Raw genomic sequence first — 19639 nt, forward strand, 5'->3', positions numbered from 1 at the left:
CATACGCTACCTCCCTGTGTGAGGAGGTGGCCAGGGTGGCCGGTGCCCTCTGGGCTCAGTGTCTCCCTAGCCCACCCCACGGCCTAAGTCCATGGACTGCACTGCTCCTGGAAATTCAGAAGTGGATGGGTGACATTTTGTTCTGGAGCGGGGACCCCCCCCAGGCAGTAGTCCCGGGGGGGTTGGGTGCTGCTTCCCTCTCGAAGCTGGGGAAGGACCTGCCAGCCCCCCCCCCCCCCCCCAGCTCCCCGCTGAGGGCAGGGGCCTTGCTCACCACGCAGTGGGAACAGCCCTGTGTACGCTCCCTACGCAGGGAGGACCGGCAAAGGACGACTGCCGGGGCTGGCCTGGGAGGAAGGCAAACGCTTTTCTTAGAATCTGAGATAGTCTCTTTCTCCAGCAGCTGCTGAGGAAGTTTCCAGCCAAATTTGTAGCCTGCCGTGGGGCCACGCGCTAGACTGGGCTGTGCGAATGGCTGCTCTTCAGCAGCCCAGCCTTGTCGGGCCTCGCCTCTGGGAGGGTCCGGGAGGCACTGGGGGGCGGGGGTGTGATCAGACCGAGGGGCTTCTCGGTTGGGGCTTCCAGTTCAAGGTTTGCTCACTGAGGACTTCATGTCAAATCAGGCTAACGTTTCTTTGGATCAAGTGAGTGTAGTCAACTCCTGCCAATTTTCACTGGTTTGTATTGGGTGGAGCCAATCCTCTGCTTTAACGTCTTTTCTGAAGCTGTTTTCCCTTACAAATGAGAACCAGACACCAGCTCCCCCGTTCTCCCCTTTATGGAGTTGACAAAGCCCTCGGACAACCCCACGCAGGGCGGCGGGGCCCCATCCCCTCCTTCGGGAAAGCCAGGCCCGGGAGTGGGACTCTGAGGCTACCCACCCTCTTCTGCCCTGACCAGCACAGTCTGTTCCACAGATGTTGGGACCCGCGGGGGACGGGGCGTGCTTTCGGAGAGCAGCGCGCAAAGGCTAGCCTGCCGCTCAGGGTGCACCCCCGGGAAGTGCGTGCCCGCACAGCTAGCTGTGCTCTCGGGAACCAGAGGCCTGATAGGTGCCCCCGTGGAAGGCCGGGTGTAGCTATGCCGGTCAAGTCCGGACCAGCTAGGAGTCCGGGTCGGCAGCACCCAGCCTGGACTTGGGCCCTTCTTAACTGCAAGGACTCCATGGTCACTCCTCCCTTCCCAAAGCAGTGTGGTTTCTGAGCAGCCTGGGGGAGCAGGGACAAGAACCCCCGGGGGAGGGGGGCTCAGCTGTGAGTGGAGGCCAGGGCGGAAAGCCCCAAGCCACGATTCCCCACACGGGCATCCGGGCATCCGTCCCAAACCCCCCAGGAGACGGGCCAGGGCGCTTCCTGGCAGAACCAGCAGCAGCTCTAGCAAGCTCTTCCGTGGCTCCAACGGCTCTGACACCTGCAGAAACTAAGTGACCCCCCCACCCCGTGGGGCAGGTCCTGGCCCCAGAGAAAGGAACAGCCCGGGCGTGGCCCCTCACCGGAGGGCAGCAGTCCAAGTGAGTTTTATTGCCAATCTGACTCTTCCAACAAGGAAATACTAAAGGCAAAGCAAAAGAGCCGGCTCCCTGTGCTGCTCTCCAGACCTTGGCAGGGACCAGACTGCCTCACCTTGGGGCAGAGTTCGCAGAGCCTATGCTGCTGGTCCCTCCCTCCCACAACCACTCCCTGGAGTTGGGGTGGGGGCTCAAGGAACACCCAGTCTCGCAAATCCTCCAAGTGGGGTCCAGGAGGCCAAGGGTGGGGCGAGGTTGCGGCTAGGCTGCCAGGTGGCCCCCTTCCTGTGGGGCACAAGATGCCCTCAGCCTGGAGGGTGGCAGGCAGACATCCTAGTTCCCTGGGAGGCCTTCAGGAGGGAGGAGAGGGTGGAGGCGGGGGTGGGGGGAGGGCGACCAGAACACGCAGAACGGGGGCCTCCAGGGCAGGAGCAGTGAGCAGGGGCACGAACACCGGGAAACAGGAGGATCAGCACAGATGTCAGCAGGAGTGGCGGCGGCACAGCACCAGTGCCCATGGGGTGGGGGTCTCGGCCACCACATCTGCCCTGCCTGGCAGCAGTGCTGGGCCTGCCTCTCTCCACACTTAAGGTCACACCCTCTGCTCCCATCACTCAGGCCTTAGAGGGAGGCCCAAGGAGAACGGGCAGTAGCCTTAGGCTGCTCTGGAGCAGTCGTCTTTGCCTGAGTCCATCCGAGGCCCGTCTCCGTGGAATTGGTGCCCCTGAGGAGGCTACAAATAGGTGACATCTTGCCTACGTCCCTGGCAGCCAGCATGGACCTGCTCTCCATTATTAACCTCAGACCTTGAGTTCAAAAGGCAGGGGAGGCCCTGCTCAAACACCCTCTCTGGTGGCCCTGCTTCCCAGGGTGAATACAATACAGACTCATGAAGGAAAGCTCTAACTCAGAATATGACAAATGTTCCATAGATTTCCTGAAGATCTGTGGCTCAGGCCTGCTCGGTCCTGGCTGCTCTGGGTGCCTGTTGCAGATAGGGATGGTTCTCCCAGAAGGGAGTCTATCTCTGATCCTTTGGGTTCAGCAAGGGCTGGAGCCGGGGACGCTGGGCCTGGCCATGGGGCAGGGGACCACTGCCCTTGGAGGCTTCTCAGCCAAGTTGGGGCAGCCACACGAGGCCCAGGCCTGCCCACTAGCCTCCCCACTGGACCCCTCGGGAGCCTAGTAGTTCACGAGTTGAGCTGGGTAGACGCCATCCTTCTTGTCGAGCTGCAAGAGTCAAAGGAAGGGGCTCAGTGGACATGGCCAGGCCCCAGACACCCTAGCCACCCTTGGTCCCCTGCATCTCTCCCTTGGGCAAGCCTCCCACCCCGCCCCATGCTGCTGGGGCAGCATTTCTGCTCCTGTCAGAGTTTTCTAACTTTCCCCAGGCCCTGTGCCCTGCAGACTAGGGAGCAGCGACAGAGACGTTACCCTCAGGGCCCCTCCCTGCCCCAGTGCTGACGCCTGGCACCTGGTGGTCCTGCCGGGGAGCCATACTGGGCTTCTGGGCCAGGGGTGGCTTCTTGGAGGCCCCGCTGCGGGTGGCAGCACTGGGTCGGCTTGGATCCTCCTCACTGGGTGTCCCCACGGCACCAGCCAGCACGTAGTGCTGCTTCCGAAGCTCTCCCAGCCGCACACGCTCTGCCTCCAGCGTCTTCTCCAGTTCCAGGACACGGACCTGCAGCCCCGCATGCCCACTCAGGGTAGCCTCACGGCCTGTCCTCCCCACCCGCCCGGAGCTCAGTCCCCGAAGAGGAACAGGCACGCACCTGGGTCTCCATCTCCTGCTTCTTTAGCTTGATGAGGGACAGGCCAGAGAAGTCCATGGTGTCTGCGGCCAGAGCAGGCAGGGGATGAGTGTCTGTGCCCACGCCCACCCCCACCCAGCTGTTACCAGGACCCACACTCACCTCTTTCTTCAATCTGCTCCTGGCCTGACTTGGTAGAGGCCACCACATTGGCAGCCATCTCGTTGACGGTGCGGGAGCACTCCTGGAGGCGGCTCAGGTGGGGGCTGCGCTTGTCCGCCTTCACCTGGGGGCACGTGGGGGCAGGTCAGGCTCACCCCCCCCTCATCACGCGCACTTCCTGGCACAGCCCAGAGTCGAGGCCGAGGCTAGAGGCCACGACGCACAGAGCTTCACCTTGGAGGCGGCCACAAGCTGGGCTGTGCTGGCTGCGATCTCGTGGGAGCAGACGATGAGCTCTTCGTACTTGCCCATGTGGAGCACCACCCTGTCCGCTGACTCCCTGCAGACAGAGCCGGGCAGGGCCTGGGTCTCCGAGCCACCGCCACACTCCCTCCCCGAGACCCCGAGCACCACACACCCTGCTGCCCCCCCACCTGGGGGACATACACCAGCTGTGAGGCTCCCCAGCCAACAGCCTTGGAGGCAGAGATGAGGCCTTCAGTCCACCGAGAGTTCTTGGCATAAAACTCCTGCTGCGTGGCTGCCCCCTAGTGGCGACAGGAAGGCAGGGAAGGGTGGACCAGTCAGTGATGTCACGGGGCAATGGATCCCCACAGGGGATCACCTCGTCCACGAGGGGACATCCGTGGGCCATGTGGGAGATGCAGGTGTGACTCGGGCACATTGTGTGCATTCTGGGGAGGGGGGTCCTCATCACTTCACACTCTGGGAAGCCCATACCCAAAGGAGCCCGGAGGTCAGCTGAAGCCACTGGGGATGGGGGATCCTGGATCGTGGTCTGGGATGAGGAGGGCTCTGAGGTCACGCCCATTTCAGGAATCTGGCCCTTGCTGGCCCAGCCTCGCGGCCTGACAGGAAGGGCCCTGCTCACTCATCACTCACCCTGCCGCTCTCCACAATTTCCTTCTGCAGGCTGGTGGATGTTGTCACCAAGAGCCGGATGGCCTGCCAAGACCAAGGCACAGGTCATTCTTGGGGCGGCTTTCCCAGGCACACCATCCATCCTGGGATCCCAGCCAGCCACTCACCTTCATCAGGTCTGTGCAGGAATTGAGGATCCTGAGGGGGAGAAGCAGCAGGTGCAGGTGAAGAGAGAGAAAAGATTCTACAGGGTGACCCCAGGGAGTGTGACCTCTGAACAACTACCAGGCCTGACACAGGTGCTCAGCAGGGTGGGCCCATGGGGCAGGGTGTGCTCTGATTGTTTCCAGTCCCCTCTGGAGAGCTGAGCAAGCAGGACAGAACACCCTGGATTCTGGGGGGACGGGGGTGGAGGGGCATGAGGCTCACCTTTCATTCACCTCCAGCTTTACCCCGGAGCTGGCATGGCGAGCCTGGTTCATCATGTCCTACACCCAGTGACAGAGCTGTGAGCAGGCTGGGAGGGGGGCAGTGTGGGAGGAAGGGGGATGCGGTGCTGGACCAGCCCCATACCCCCCAAACAACCACCCAGCTGGGGCGGGAGAGGAGGAAGAGGCTGGAGGGAGACAGGGCAGGGGGTGCAGGGGGCAGCTCTAGGCAGAAAAGCCAGCTGCAACCTGCAGAGGCCACCTGCCCATGCACAGAAGGGGTGCAGAGGTGGCCACAGCTTACATTTGGCCCAGCCCAGCCCCCAGTCGTCACCTCAATCCTCCTCACAGCATCTTCAATGGCCGCGGATGTGGCCGCCATCTCCTTGTCCACCATGGCCCCAAGCTCCTCCTGACGCACATCCAGGCTCTTGGGCTTCAGCTCCTGGGGAAGAGGGCATGTAGGAGTCAGACCGGTGGACTGCTGAAGGAGTCTGGGAGAGGCTAGAGCAGCAGCATGCTGGGGGGCGGTGCTCTGACCCTGCCCAGTGTCCTCCAGCTGCCAGCTCTGCACAAGAGCACCTGTTCAGCCCAAACTAAAAGGAGGTGCAGAGAAATTGGGGACCCAAGCCTCACCCCAGGATCATCACCCCTCCAGACCCCAGCCCATGCTCAGTGCCATGGCTGCACACCTCACCTGGCCCAGCTGAAGGATGCCTTGTAGGGGGTTCCCCACTAGGCTGGGCTGGGCCAGGGGCAGAGTCTGCTGCTCCTGTAGGAGACCCAGGAGCTCCAGAGCCCGGGCCCCACACTCCCGGCACGTGTCCATCAGGCCTGGGGAGAGAGCACTGTCAGGGGGCCAGGCACCTGGGAGCCCTGGAAGAAGGCCCCGCACTGGGTCTGACACAAGGACCCTGGGTCCCCTGTGGGCACCGTGTGTGAGTAAAGCCCGGCGCGCACTTACGGTCAGCATGGTCGGTGGGGGCCAGGTGGGAGGTGGCGCTGCCATTAATAATGGTGTCTGCAGCCAGGTAGGAGAACTGGGTCAGGGCTGCCACCAGCACAGAGGTATCTGTGTGGAAAGGAGAGACAAACCCTATGCCACTGCCACGAAGCAAGGCCCAGACTGGGGCCTACAGCAGGTTGCTTGTGTCCTCTGCCCAGCAAGCCTAATGGGCACCACAGCTCCAGTTTATGGAGAAGAGGCAGGCTCGGAGGGGCCACAGTCAAGTGGCTAGACCGCAGCCAAGTAGGGAACAAAGCTTTGTCTGAGTGACCCCAGGTTCACAGAGCGGGCAGGACTGGGCTCCCAGTGGGTGTGGATGGGGGCACGGCTCTGGGAAACTCCACAGTGGCAGGAGGCAGCCATGGCCAGCAGACTGGGCACCTCCGGCTGGGGCCTCTGCCCTGCCTGCCTGGGTCCCCCCTCCAGTCTCCCCACCGCCCCACTTACCTGACCTGGAGTTCAGGTACTGGGCATGGCCCTTCTCCAGGGCACTCACAGCGTCCAGGGCTGCCTGTGCCCTGCTCACCAGGTAGTCTGCAAGCACGGGGAGAAGTGGTGAGGGGTGGAGCCTGCCAGGGGCCCCAGAGCCCTAACGCCACCTCTCTTAGGGTGGGCTGTGCACCCATCCAGGCAACGAAGGAAAGGCAAGGCCCCAATGGCCTGAGTGCCCGCCCTGCAGCCTCACCTGGGGAGCTGGTGCAGCGCAGGTGCAGGGGGTCGTCGAGCTTGGCCACAGCGTCCTGCAGGATGCGCTCGGCCTCGGTGACAGTGCCCTGTAGCACTGCAAACTGCTCGTCCAGGAGCCTCTGCTGCAGCTCCTCCTCTTGACACTCCTGGTGGGAGAGGAGAGGCAGCTTAGAGACCCGCAGTGGCCGGCTGGGACCCTCACTGTGTGTGGGGGTGGGCTGAGGGGAGCCGCCACTTGACCCCAGAGCTTGGGCTGTTCCTCGGGAGCAGAGGAGACAGCTCAGCAATAAAAAGACACCCCAGTTAAAAAGTAGGCAAAGGATCTGAACAAACCTTTCTCCCCAAGATACACAAAAGACAACGAACACACAAAAGATATCCAACATCCTTAACCCTTAGGGAAATGCAAGGCAAAATCACAATAAGCTACCACCTCACACCCGCGAGAGTGGCTAAAAGGAAAACCACTGACAACACGTGCTGTCAAGGATATAGGGAGGTAGGAAACCGCATCCACTCCTGGCGGGAATGAAAACGGTCCTGGCGGCATCAACAGCCAAAAGGTAGAAAGAAGCCAAATGCTCCTTAACAATGAACAGATAAACAGAATTCGGCCTGTCCACGTGATGGAATATTACTGAGCCGTGGCACACGGAGGAACCTTGTAAACACTGCTCAGTGGGAGACGCCAGTCCTATCGTGCGGGCCCATCTATGAGCAATGTCTGGCATAGGTCAATCCAGAGAGAGCAGGTGAGAGCATGCCAGGGGCCGGGACTGTTGGCAGCAGGTGGGGATTAGCTGCTTAGCAGGTAGTTTCCTTTCAGAGTGGTAAAATGTTCCCGAAATACAGTGTGGACACGCTGGGACCCGCGCCCTCACCCGCTGAGTGGGCTCAGGGGACGCTGTTACCTTGTCTGCCAGCTGCCCCTGTAGCTCAGCCCTCTCCTGGGAGCTGCGCTGCTGCTCGCGGCTCAGCGCCTCCTCCTTCTCCTGCACCAGGCCCTGGGCCACCAGGAGGTCCGCCTCCCGCTGCTGCACAGCACTGCTCAGCGCAGCCTTCTCTGCACTCAGCGCATCTAGCCTCGAGCTCAGCTCCAACCCGCTCTGTGAACGCCAGGGACGTGAGTAGGGCTTCCGGAGACCTCACCCGCCCCTCGCCCCCACCCGAATGTACAGACAATTCCTGAGAGCCATGTTGTCATCATTCTCCCCTTAGACTGAGAACTTGCTGATAGTCTGGGCCCATTTCCTGTGTCCCCCTTGTGCTGAGTCAGAGCTGCACCCCAGGACTGCTCTGATTCAACCTAGGGACATCTGGGCATGGCCATGTTCACAGGAAGGAGGACCCTAACTCCTGTCCTGCTGGCTCCTGGGAGGCCACCCCACCATGGCAGCCATACCTGCTCAGTGCGGGTCAGGGCCTCCTGTGTGCGCACCAGCTCTCCCGCCTTGGCCTCCAGCTCCTTCTTGAGCTTCTCTAGCAGGTCACTCTGCTCCTCCAGCTGGGACAGGACAGGGTGTCACGGCAGGGAGGGGCGGGGAGCAGTGGGGCAGGGTGAGGGTCAGGGGAAGGGACGCCACAGCTGTGGCCACACCTTCATCTCCGACTCCCGTTTCACTTGCTCCATCTGGAAGGCCAGCTGCTGCTTCACCCGTGCCACCTCCTCCTGGCTCTGCTGTGTCACTGTCAGCTGCTTGGCTGTGTCTGCGTTCTGCACAGGTAGGGTACAGACTCTTGCTCCACCACCGCCGCCGGGGCCTGCGGTCCTCCAGCCAACCGTGCTCAGCACTGGCTGCCACGGCTGTGCCCCCACCTACCTTCCTGAGCAGCTCGGCGTGTGTGCTGATGAGCTCACTGTGTTTCTCCTTGAGCTTCTGGTAGCGCGCCTCGGTGACACTGGCCTTCTCTGCAGGACAGGTGAGGCGGTGGACCCAGGCACCCACCCACTGGCCGCCCCACATCCCTGCACCCCTGCAATCTGTGTTGCTCACGCACTCTCGGCCTCCTCGCGCAGGCCCTGGTTCCGCTCGCCCTCCCGCTGGGCAGCCTGCAGCTGGGCCAGCTCATGCCGAAGCTGCTCATTGTCCACCAATGCCTTCTGTTTCTGCTTCCGCTGCTCCTCCAGCTCGGCCTCTAGCGTGTTCACCTGGCCCTTTAGCTGGGAGACGTAGCGCTGGGCCTGCTCAGCAGAGGGACAGCATCATGGAGGCCCCGCCCACCAGTGGGGGAGCAGGGGGTACCACACAGCCTGGCCCCACGTCTTCACCTCCAATCTGATCTTCTCCAGCTCTGCCCGGAGTGCCTCTACCTCTCTCTTCAGGGTCTCGATCTGCACATCCCTGGGGACAAATGGCCTTCAAGCTGGGTCCTGACAACAGAGCACCCACCGCAGGCAGCACCCGGGGCCCTCACCTATCATCCTTCAAGGAGCCATTGGGGGGTCCGAATGTCTGCTCGAAGAGGTCAGCCACCACCTGCCACACAAGCATGGCGACCCACTGCCATTACCCCCAGGCCAAGGGAGGGGGCACAGAGGGAGGCCCAGTTGCCCAACACCTAATGGGAAGAGGGGGGCCTCACCACTGGCTCCCCAGCCGGGGGCCCCGTGCTGATCTCAATGAGATTTTCCGGCTCCTCATCCTCGGGGGCCTCCTCGGGGATCACCACCACAGGCTTGATGTGCTCAGCTAGAGCCGAGGCTCGCAGGAAGTTGGGAGGTCCCTGGGGGGTGGGGGGTGCAATGTGTGGGAACTGCCTGTGGCGCCTGGAAGATGCCCTCCTCAGCCATCCCCAGAGTCCATGTGGGGACCCCCCAGGGTTCTCTGAATGCCCAGAGAGGGAACAAGGATGCAGCCCAGGGCCAGCCTCAGGAGGATGGCAGGTACCTCGGGCAGCCGGGGAATCTGGATGAGCCGCTTGAAGTACAGCATGTCAGAGGCTCTGCGGAAGAAGTTTCTGAGGCTGCGGGGGCAGAAGATGCGAGGTCACGGACGAGCCAGGCCCAGCCAGGCAGCCCCAGCTCACCAGGCCCCAGCGCCTCCTCTCTGCCCGGGCGGGCTGTACCTGTGGAACTGCTCGTGGAACCGGTCCCTGTGGCCTTGCAGGGTGTCTGCTGGGAGACCTGAGGGCAGTGACATGCGACAGGACTTCCTCTCTGCACCCTGCTCTGCAGCTTGCAAAGACTCAACATCCTTCCGTCCCCCTCCCACCCTGCTCCACCACGTTCTAGAAACCATCAGAGAGGAGAAGGCACCTACTGCCTGTCCAGGCCCACAAACCAACTGGGAGAGTGATGTGAGGCCTCTGTGGGGGTTCAGCTCTCAACTTTGAGTGAGAAGGGGAACAGGTGCATGCAAGTCAGCATCCTGACCACAGCAAACCGAAGCTGAGCTTGCCCGTGGGCGCACTGCAAAGCTGCGTCTGGACTCCAGCCTGGGCTGACAGCATTCAAACAGCTTACACACCCCAGGCCACTGGTTCTCAGAGCAGGATGTGGTGACTGAGACCTCCTCAGGGGGTCCGCCAGGGCCAAACCCCTCATGAACACGAAGGAGGGGACATGGGCCATGTTGGACTCGTTGTGCCAGTCCGCAGGACGTGAGATGCCGTGGCAGCTGAACGCAGACACCCGCTGCCTCCCCAGAGGCCAGGCCTTTCAGAGAAGTGCCAACATGGAAAGCTCTGCCCCTCTTCTTGATAAATCTTTGTGTTGGAAAACAGTGATTTTCTGTAACAACTATGCTGTTACATTAATGGGTAATGAATTTATTTTTGCTACATTTAATTAATAAGTATTTAAGAAAGGTCTCTATTTTCATCTCTGCTGCAGTAAATGTCTATCAACGTAAGCTGCTTAAACACAGCCCTTTGTGCTCCGGCTGAACCTCGGGGGGCCTGCGGCAGGGTGCTGGGGGACTTACAGGCGTGCAGCTTGAACATGAGCTTGACTGTGTAGTGGTAGAGGTGGCTGCAGTCCTGGATGACCTGGATGAGGGGAGCCAGGCGGCACTGGCCCGAGGACATCTGGGACACAGCAATGGCCGTGTTGAGCTGCCGGAAAACTGCAAACAGAGGTGGAGGGAGGAGCGTGAGCACAGGGAGCCATGCAGCCTCAGTGACAGCCACCGTGAGAACAGCGGTGGCTTGCGGGCCCCACACCATCATCTCAGGGCATCGTCAGAACAACCCCAGGAGGTGATGGCCCAGGTACCTGCCTTGCCAGTCCCAGCCAGGCAGGATAACTCTGCCCCATGTCCTTAGACACCAACATGCTCTGAACGGCTAGGAGAGGAGAGCCCCCTGTGCTGTGGCTGCCCCAGACTGAGCCCCAGGGTCCCCACAAACGAGGGCGACGGCAAGTCCGGGCAATTAGAATACAGCTCTGTGAGGCCAGGGCTTCCTGACAGCATCTACGCAGTGCGCCCAAGCCAAGGGGCTGGAGAGACAAGGAGCCTCGGATGGTCCTGTACCCATGGGCCTCAAGCTCCCCCTATGTGTCAGGGAAACAAGGAGGTTCAAGGCTGTGTAGCCAAGTGCCTCATCTTATAACTATGGGGAGAGAAGTCAACTACACGGCAGCCAGCTCAGGACTCAGTTCTGCAAACCCCAAGTGACCCCAAAACCTCACTTGCACCCGGGGTCAGTCTCCTCTGTCCCTGACAATCAAACCTTTCATCAGATCAGCCAACTAGGAGGGAAAGAGACAAACATGAGGCTGCCCCCACTGTGATCAGCCTCTTCTCCAGGGCAGAGAGAGAAATGACAATGGGCAGACCACATGCCAGCATGGCCCACACACACCACAGATGCCAGGACACTGTTCCAGATGTCGGGCCCCAGCCCCTGGGGTCCTATGCTCACACGGCCCAGGGTGGGACCATTTGCAAACCTCCACAGTGACACAAGAATGCCCAAGAGGAAAGGGATGAGGAGGACGCAGCAGCTAAGGATGGTCCTTTACCTTTCTAAACCTTAACATGTCACATCAAGTGCATTTTCCTGTAAAAACTGAAACACACGTAAAATACCATTTTGGGTTTTATACAAGGCAAAACCATTTCTCCACTGAGGGATTTTCTCTACCTTCCCTCTTGGGGGAGGCATGGCTCATCTCTGCCAGTCATAGGCTGACAGCCTCACTCCCTGGTGGGACCTGGGCTCCTCTGGGCACAGCTCTAAGTCCAGATGCAGGAATGCCAGGAGGCTGCCCAGACCCACCTCTACGTCTAGATGTTCCATTAAAAAGGCATTTGCCACTCATTCTCCTCTAAAGAGCACTGAGTTACCCAACAAGATGTCCTGAAGTTGCCGCCCAGAACAATCCCCTCTGCAGCCCTAGGAAGGTAAACCCTCTGAGATTTCCTGTCCAGCAGCAGCCAGGTTCCTGGGCTGGGAAGTCCGACATGACTCACAGGCCTTTTATAGCAGGACACAGGCAAGATGACCAAAACGAACTCTCTCCGGGGTGGGCTCTGTAGATACTCAAGGCTGGGCAGGGGTAGCCGGGGTCAGGAACCTGACAGCACCATGCCCGGGACACACCCCTGGGGACTGCCACTCTGCAGGGGCAGTGAACAGGTCTCCCCATGTCCTGGGGGCACCTGGAGTCCCCTGTTACTCACTCCAGCCAGGAGCACAGTAAGTTGGTTAGGCTAACTTTGCATCTGGCAGTGAGCACCGAGAATCACTGGACTCTAGCAGGCCAGGCCTCCTCCTCCTCGGTTGGCTTACCTGATTCAGAAAGCCTCAGCTCACAGTCCATGTAATCAAACATCTCCACGGTGAGCTGGAAGCTATGGAGGGGAAGGCGGGGGGCTGAGTGGAGGGGCAGGGGATTCATCCCAGAGACCACCCGGATGGGAAGAGGGAGCAGAGTTTATCCACATGCCTCTGCAGAGGGCAGCCAAACATTCCCGATTCCAAACCCCTAGCCTCAGCCAGCCACGACGAGCACCCACCCACGTGGGACCCGGAGTGTGAAATGCTGCAGGAACCATCGGGGAAACTGAGCGAGAAAGGAAGTAGCACCAGGTGGCTGCACTGTCCGGAGGAACTCACATGTTGTTGACATCGGTCCCAGCAGTCTTCTCTAGCACCTCATCTGTCACCTCCAGGCCCGCAGGAAACTGGGGGTGCTACAGAGACAACACCCCGACTCAGGTGAGGCCCCTGCTGGCCCCAGCCCAGAACTGGTTCTGGCTTCTGAGGACAGGAGACAAGGCCGGGGATGCCCTCAGTTGCCCTGGGCACTGGCTGAGGGGGGCTGTGGGTAACAGGAGAGCCCAGGGACCAGGGCCAGAGGCTGCCCAGCGCCAAGGGCAAGGTTGAGACCACCTCCAGCATCAGCGGGAAATGCCTCAAGGTACTCAGACTCTTAAGGTCCCCTCAGGTCAAGATCAGGACACAGGAGATCCCACCTGGAGGCTTTCCAGGACGTCTCAGAGATGAAAGCCCAAGGTCCCTCCCTCCAGCCCCACGTGTCCCGAGGAAACTACCTTGAGGTGGAAGGAGATTTTGGTCAGCAAGAGTTTGGTGTAAACATTCACCAGCTGTCCGTAGCGGTCATGCAAATGTCCCTGTGGAGACAAGAACCCAGGGTGAGGGTCTGCTACCCCAGGAACGTGCCCACAAAATCTTTTTTTTTTTTTTTTAATTTTTTAAAAATTTTTATTTATTTATGATAGTCAGAGAGAGAGAGAGAGAGAGAGAGAGAGAGGCAGAGACATAGGCAGAGGGAGAAGCAGGCTCCATGCACCGGGAACCCGACGTGGGATTCGATCCCGGGTCTCCAGGATCACGCCCTGGGCCAAAGGCAGGCGCCAAACCGCTGCGCCACCCAGGGATCCCCGTGCCCACAAATTCTACAGGACTAGGACACACCTTGGGGCAAGCAAGAAAGTGGAGGTGGGAAGGGGCAGCATGCCAGTGGGATGTCCTTCCTTCACCTGCCACACGGACAGAGAGGTTCGTGTGCAAATTCTGCTCAGCCCGCCAGAGGTGGCCAATGCATCCGTCCTAAGGACCTACGCCAACCCTACTCTTTGTTCACAGCTCTTTAACTTTTTTTTTTTTTTAATTTAATCTTACTCCTAGTCCTTCTTGCCAAAGAAACTCTTGTTGAGAAGAGGCTCTTTGTCCGGGGCAGCAGGCCAACTCTGAGCTGGGACACTTCATTAAAATGCTGGTGGCAGCCAGGGAGGCACATTCTGCCCGGGGCATGTACATATCCTCCCAGCGGCCTCCCCTGTCACCTCCAAACACCGTGTCCCCTGTGGTCACACCAGCTGGGCACCATGGACACTGTTTTTTTTTTTTTTCACTTCAAGGGACATCCATGAAACAGGAGTCCATGCCCTGTCCTGCCTTCCCTCTGGTCAGTTCCCAACAGTCCTCCCAGAAGACAAATGAGGCCAGAAGCCCTCCTCGCAGCCCCCAAATTCCCTGAGGGTCTTGAAGAGGACCTAGAATACAAGCTCTTGGGATTCTCAAACTTCACTGTAGAGAAGAATCTTCTGCCTCTGAGGCTAATAATATACTATATGTTCATTGAGTTTAAATTAAAAAATCAATTACAAAAATCTTCTGGGGAGTTTTTTTGAACCCAGTTTCTAATCTGGAAATTCTAAAGCAGCCACTCTTCAGGTCGGAGGCGCAGCAAGGAGTCTGTACCCCTCACACTGGCTGTACCTGCCAGTCAGACACCCAGACTTGGGTGTCGCCACAATTTCCCAACTCACAGCGATTGAAAGGCTGCTCCAGGTCTGGAGCTGGGGGGGCCCATTGGTTAATGAAATTTCCTATAGGAGGCCTTAAAAGCAAGGCCAACATCTCCAGATAACATCCTAACTTCTGCTCTGGGGGAAGTGAAATGGGTTAGGATTTGGTATCAAGCACATGTGACTCACATGCTAATGGAACTTCTGAAGTACCTTTACAAAACTCTAAGCTACAGTTTGCAAACCCTCAAGCCACTGTGGCAGGGAACCCTGGGGTGGGTCAAGAAGCCAGGATTCGGGAAGTAGAATGTGGTAGAGGGAAGAGACGCCCACCTGCAGGGAGCGCCCATTCGCTCGGCCCCACAGGGGGATGGAACGCCAAGCAGGACCGTGGCTGGACTTTCCAGACCCGGTGGACTGTGCAAGGCGCTAAGGCCACTGTGCTTGTTCCCCGCACCTACCCACAGGTCTCCGATCTCCCGAATGTTGCTCCGATGGCGCTGGCAGTCATGCAGGACCTGCAGCACGAGACAGGACAGGGGACAAGGATGAAGCAGCAGACCTGCATGGGCAGGGTCCCAACGGAGGCCCTCCCTGTGCTCGCCAGCGTGCTGAGCGTGGGGAGGGATGGGCAGCAGGCAGATGTGGGGACAACCTCTCATTTCTGAGGCATGCTGCTTTGCCTCCCTGGGGTGGCAGCCTGCTCGGGCAGCAGCAGACGGGGGCCCGGGAGACCTGCCCGCTCGGGACCAGCGGACAGCGGCTACTCACATTCGGGTGCCCGTCTCGGAGGACCTTGTGGAGAACGTGGCAGAACTTCCAGCTGAGGATGGAGCTACTGGGAAGTGGCAGACCAATGGCGTAGGACCAGAAGGTGAAGGCGCCCTTCTCGTGGTGAGTGCCCAGAATGATGCCTAGCAGGGTCAAGGCCAAGTGCGGGAAGCAGGCTCAAGTGGGAAGAAGGCTGGGGTACCCAGCGAGTACAGCTACGTGATGCAGGGGGAGGCTCATGGCGCCCAGCACCTTCTCCCAACATCCCTCTCCCTCCACATCTACCACAGTTCACGGGAAGCTGTGGTTTTCAGCCAAAGTCAAGCAAACAAGCAAGGTGAAGCCTCGCAAATTTAACCAGGCTCAACAGCCTAAGGTGATGAATGGCGGTCCCCAGCTGGGATGCAGAACCTGAAAGGAAAGGGGCAAGGCAGGAGGCCAGCGGGCCCAAGGCCACAGGAGCCAGGAGCGAGCACCCGCCTCCTCAGGCCTCAGTCCCAGCGAGGGCAGATGCGGCCACCTGGAGCCCCCCTGCCCTCCTCACACTGCCCCCTCCTCCCCGCGGGACCCAGAGGGAGGATACGCCGGGCATGCTTCTCCTTCACGGGGGCCTCCTGGGTGTTGATGGCTTTGCTGATGCTAATGGCCTGGAAGGGAACAGAGGAGGCACAGTTCAGAGACCCACCAGGCCGACTTCCCCAGAAGGCACACAGGACAGATTCTTCCCGCCAGCAGGAGGCAGGTGTAAAGATGCAGAGGAAAAGGCTATTCTCTCAATCTAAGCGAACCAGAGCTCTGAAGATGCTTTCCTTTGCGGGATATGTGCAGCTCAAACGGAGCCAATGCTCAATGCCAAAAAGCCACTAGGAGTCTTCAGGCGGCTGCGAAGTAAGGACAGAGGCTGGCTGGTGGCTGGTGGTGGCTGCAGGAGACACGTCTAGGACACCTGCACATGGTTAGCTCACTCTAGAAGGTGAGGCGGGCCCTGGGCCCCAGGGTAGCAGCCAGTGGCAACAACATGGCATCTTCTATCCTGTCCCTCCTGAGCCCTCAGGACATCCCATGAAGATACGTGTCACCCCCTACACATACACATTACTATAGGGCAAGGCCACACAGCCACTCCACTGAGAACCAGGACAAACCCAGGTCCTGTGGCCCATCTGTCACACAGGCCACCTCCCTCCTGGGAGGGGATGAGTCCTGACTCAGCGTCCACCCTCACTGAAGCAGATGGTGACCGTGGCCCTACTAGAGCCATGGGAAGTGGGGGGATCCACCTAGCATACCTACTGCTGCCACCTGGGCCCTGAGCAAGCAGCCAATGCATTCTGGGCAGAGGTCCTCTCCCATCTCTACCTGTTGGGGTCCTGTCTCCTCCCCCTAGCTCAGTGCCTGCACAGCCCAAGGCTTCTCAAATGGAGCTACTCCCTCACCAAAGGTCCCTGGCACTTACTGTTGCTACTGGCTCTACTCACCCAGTAACTATAGTCGACCCCGGGTTTACTTGTGGAGAGGTTTTACTTCAGCACTGAGCTGAGGACATCCGTGTTTGTGGATGGAGAAGACCTGCCATGCCACTGCAGGGAAGGATGGTCCTTTACTGGGGCCCACACTGGCTGGCCCCCCCAGGCCAGGCTAGAGCCTGCAATGGGCTGAGCATGGGGTGGGGGTGCCATATGTGCTTACCCTGCAGCCCAGGACCTGAGCCTGCAGGTCAATGCCTTGTCAACAGGACACACTGGTATGGTGGTCTGACTCGGGCAGGAGTGGGAAGGGGACAGGGCAAAGGGAGCCCCAAGGGGCAGCCATGATGCTTGCTTTCTTCTTAGCTTGGAGGCCACTGCGCTAGCCATCTCTGGCTTCTATACAATGTAACTGCCCAGCCTCATGAACACGTCTACTATGAATGGACTTTTGGGCTACTTGGCAAGACTGGGAGACTTCCTCTGTCAGTAAGAAAGCAACCCCATGGGAGCAAAGGGAGTCCTCTCTGATCAGAGATGCAGCTTCTGAACCCAGCCGAGCCCCCTGCCCCCGCAAAGTCCAGGGTGGCCCCATCTGCCAGGATGTAGGAGTGCTGGGGCTGCTGCATACCCCACAGTGGGCTGCTCAGGGGGCCATTCTCCTGGCATCCCATCCCAGGGTCCTGGGAGAAATCCAGAGAGGCTCTGGCTTCTCTTACTCTCAAAGCCTCAGGGAGCCAGACCCGGGAGGTTCCCTTGGCCATCTGTTTGCCGACCCTCTGCCAGCGCAGCCTCCCTAAGGCTCCAGTGCCAGCCTTTGTTCAAGAAGCATCACTGAGCAGCCACTGGGAGAGCAGCCGAGCCCAGGACTCACTTCTCTCTGCCCCATGTGACAACCACACCCCACCCAGACCAAACTCCATCCACAACAGTGGTGGTGACAATGATGATCGCCAATTGCCACTTCCTCGGTGGTTACCACGTGCCAGGCACAGGCCACATGCTTCCAGCAACAGCCCTAGGAAATGGCTACTAGCCCACTTTCCTGATGAGAAAAATTGAGGTATAGAGAGGTTAGGTGTCCTGTCTGTGCAGCTCCTAAGGGCCAAACCAGGTCTAGCTGACTGTTGTGTCCTTAGTGAGTTTGCTATACAGCACCCCAGGCACCTCTCTCCCATACAGGCACAGAGCTGGGAGGGCCAGGCAGAGGTGGCAGTGCACAGGATAAGGAGGTGGGGGCCATGCCTCCCCCAGCAGCAAGCAGCTGCCAGCTCATAAGCCAGGAGTGTCCGGTCTCCGGGGTGTGTAACTCCATCCCCCAGCTGCTCTGACACCTGAGCTGGCTCTTCTGATGACTGTCATCTGGTCCAGCCTGATCGGGAAGATTCCGGGCAAGAGCAGAGCCCAAGCTGCACAGCTACACATGCAGAAGAGGCGCAGGAGGCAGCTGTGGATGCAGAGATGGGGCCCGAAGTCCGAGTGGGCCTTCTCTCCTGCCCAAGTCCTGGGGCAGACTCCAGGAAGGGGCTTCCATAGTAACTGGCCTCCCTCCTGGAGTCTACAGCTGGAGAGCAGAAGCAGAGACACTTCCTAAAGGAATGGGCTGACCAGGGCCCAGCAAGGGAGGGGAGTGGCTGAGAAGGCGCCTTTTCCTGAACAGAGAGGGGTAGGGAGGAGGCCCCATACAGCCAGGGCAGCAGGAGCCAGGAGTGCATTGCTGAGCTGAAGGTGGGGTGCCTGAGTGGGGCAGTGCCCTCTCCCAGCCTTCCCTACAGGCCACTAAGACAGCCTTTACTTCATCCTGGGTCCAAATGTAGACTGAGCACCCGCTCACTGCTGGGAACTGGACCCCTCACCACCACCCCTTATGGGTCTCTGCTCACCAGTCCCCTTCCTGCTGCCACCCTATTTCAGTCTCCCCTGATTAACACCTCTCCGTGTACTCAGCTACTTGGTGCCCCCTGACCATGATGTTTTCCTTGTCTGTTATCCATCCTATCCTGAGTGTCAACACCAAGAGGAAAGTGGTTCTGCCTCTCTGGCTGCTGCTGTACCCCCAGCCCCTAAATGGTTCCTGGTACATGGAAGACTTCCAAAAGCAGTGTGGGGGCTCCGGGCCCCGGAAGATGTGGGGACTTAGGCACACGGCAGAGTCTGGGCACTAGGCTCCTCCTCTCCCTCCCTCCCCACTCCACCCTCCCAGTGCTGTCTGCTCCCTGTGGCTGGCTGTAGAAACAGGGTCCCTCCCGGGGAGGGAACACGGCCCCGTTGTGTGCAGGGCAGCAGATGTGTGGGTCAGGAAGCCTCACAAGGAGGCACAGTGCTCACACAGAGGGAGTCTGTGCACACTTCACAGGGCCTTGCTTCTCCTACCAGGCACAGCAGCCAAGCCTCGTCCCATGAGGGGATGTCAGGCCCCAGGGACGCCCTAGCCTGTCCTAAGTGGGCTGCAGGGGTGGGGAGAGCTTCAGGGCTCTTCTTCTTACTGCTAGAATCTATGCTGAGCAACAGTGACATAGCTCAGCACCTAGTGTTTACAGTCTCAAGACGCTCTGATGGTCAGCAATACTTATTCTGTCCACACAGCAGGTTACCCTCACAACAGGCCAACAGGTGGCTGGGGGAAAACTGAAGGAGGAGGGGGAGTCGCAGAGGAGCCCAGCACCAGCATGTGGGTGCTCTACAGCCTGCCAGACTGCAAAAAGGTTTCTTTCTGCCCTGGGACAGCCACCTAGGCCAGAACTATCCCAGCAGCTCTGACAACAGCAAATGTAATCCCTCATGGCTGGCAAGATCAATTGCCATGGAGAGAAACACCTTTAAGTCGAATGGATTGATTAGGGGCCTCGGTGTCTGGCTGGAAAACTCAGAGCAGGAGAGAAGGCCTGGGTGGGAGGAAGCAGAGGAGGCAACCAGTTTGGGACTTGTCTGCTTATTGGACTCCTGGGGAAGAGGGGGAAGTGATTCCTATTGACCTTCCAGTGGTCGGGATGGGGGGCTAGGAAGCAGCTCTCCCCACTGAAGGGAAGCAGGACAAGAATGATAATGGTGCATTCCAGGGCAGCTGTGAGACCCCAGGAATGCCCAGGGGTCTCCGGTGGGAGCTGAAAGGTCTGCAGAGACAGGTTTCTTAGACCAGCAAGCATGAGACAGTAAATGGGCATTCAGGCCACTGCTGCCCCTTCTGTGGTGGAAAAAGCCAACAAGTCCACACCCCAGGCCTTGGGCAGCCACCCTGCCTGCCTCCAAGAGTCTGCAGTT

General features: G+C 59.4%; 1 protein-coding gene across 2 annotated transcripts in view; it reads right to left on the reverse strand.

The window, feature by feature from the left end:
* Positions 1–1480: 1480 nt before the first annotated feature.
* The window catches only part of HIP1R (huntingtin interacting protein 1 related), a 28550-nt gene continuing 10391 nt past the window's right edge, over positions 1481–19639 (reverse strand). The window contains exons 2-32 of one of the 2 annotated variants that reach the window (XM_038574883.1): positions 15496–15559; positions 14913–15055; positions 14603–14659; positions 12921–13001; positions 12484–12560; positions 12157–12218; positions 10347–10487; positions 9490–9547; positions 9312–9387; positions 9007–9147; positions 8839–8900; positions 8693–8765; positions 8422–8605; positions 8244–8332; positions 8021–8137; positions 7826–7927; positions 7335–7529; positions 6422–6569; positions 6184–6270; positions 5695–5802; positions 5428–5564; positions 5065–5175; positions 4732–4790; positions 4470–4500; positions 4324–4386; positions 3868–3968; positions 3655–3760; positions 3421–3544; positions 3280–3341; positions 2982–3188; positions 1481–2737 (exon numbers count right to left, since the gene is read on the reverse strand). In XM_038574883.1, coding sequence (XP_038430811.1) covers positions 2690–2737; positions 2982–3188; positions 3280–3341; positions 3421–3544; positions 3655–3760; positions 3868–3968; positions 4324–4386; positions 4470–4500; positions 4732–4790; positions 5065–5175; positions 5428–5564; positions 5695–5802; positions 6184–6270; positions 6422–6569; positions 7335–7529; positions 7826–7927; positions 8021–8137; positions 8244–8332; positions 8422–8605; positions 8693–8765; positions 8839–8900; positions 9007–9147; positions 9312–9387; positions 9490–9547; positions 10347–10487; positions 12157–12218; positions 12484–12560; positions 12921–13001; positions 14603–14659; positions 14913–15055; positions 15496–15559 — 3114 coding nt within the window. In that variant the 3' untranslated portion in view covers positions 1481–2689. Of the gene's footprint in view, positions 2738–2981; positions 3189–3279; positions 3342–3420; positions 3545–3654; positions 3761–3867; positions 3969–4323; positions 4387–4469; positions 4501–4731; positions 4791–5064; positions 5176–5427; positions 5565–5694; positions 5803–6183; positions 6271–6421; positions 6570–7334; positions 7530–7825; positions 7928–8020; positions 8138–8243; positions 8333–8421; positions 8606–8692; positions 8766–8838; positions 8901–9006; positions 9148–9311; positions 9388–9489; positions 9548–10346; positions 10488–12156; positions 12219–12483; positions 12561–12920; positions 13002–14602; positions 14660–14912; positions 15056–15495; positions 15560–19639 lie in introns of those variants that run through there. The other variant, XM_038574884.1, reaches the window with a different exon arrangement.

The sequence above is a fragment of the Canis lupus genome, chromosome 26 (genome assembly GCF_011100685.1).
Source record: "Canis lupus familiaris isolate Mischka breed German Shepherd chromosome 26, alternate assembly UU_Cfam_GSD_1.0, whole genome shotgun sequence".
NCBI classification, from domain to species: Eukaryota; Metazoa; Chordata; class Mammalia; order Carnivora; family Canidae; genus Canis; species Canis lupus.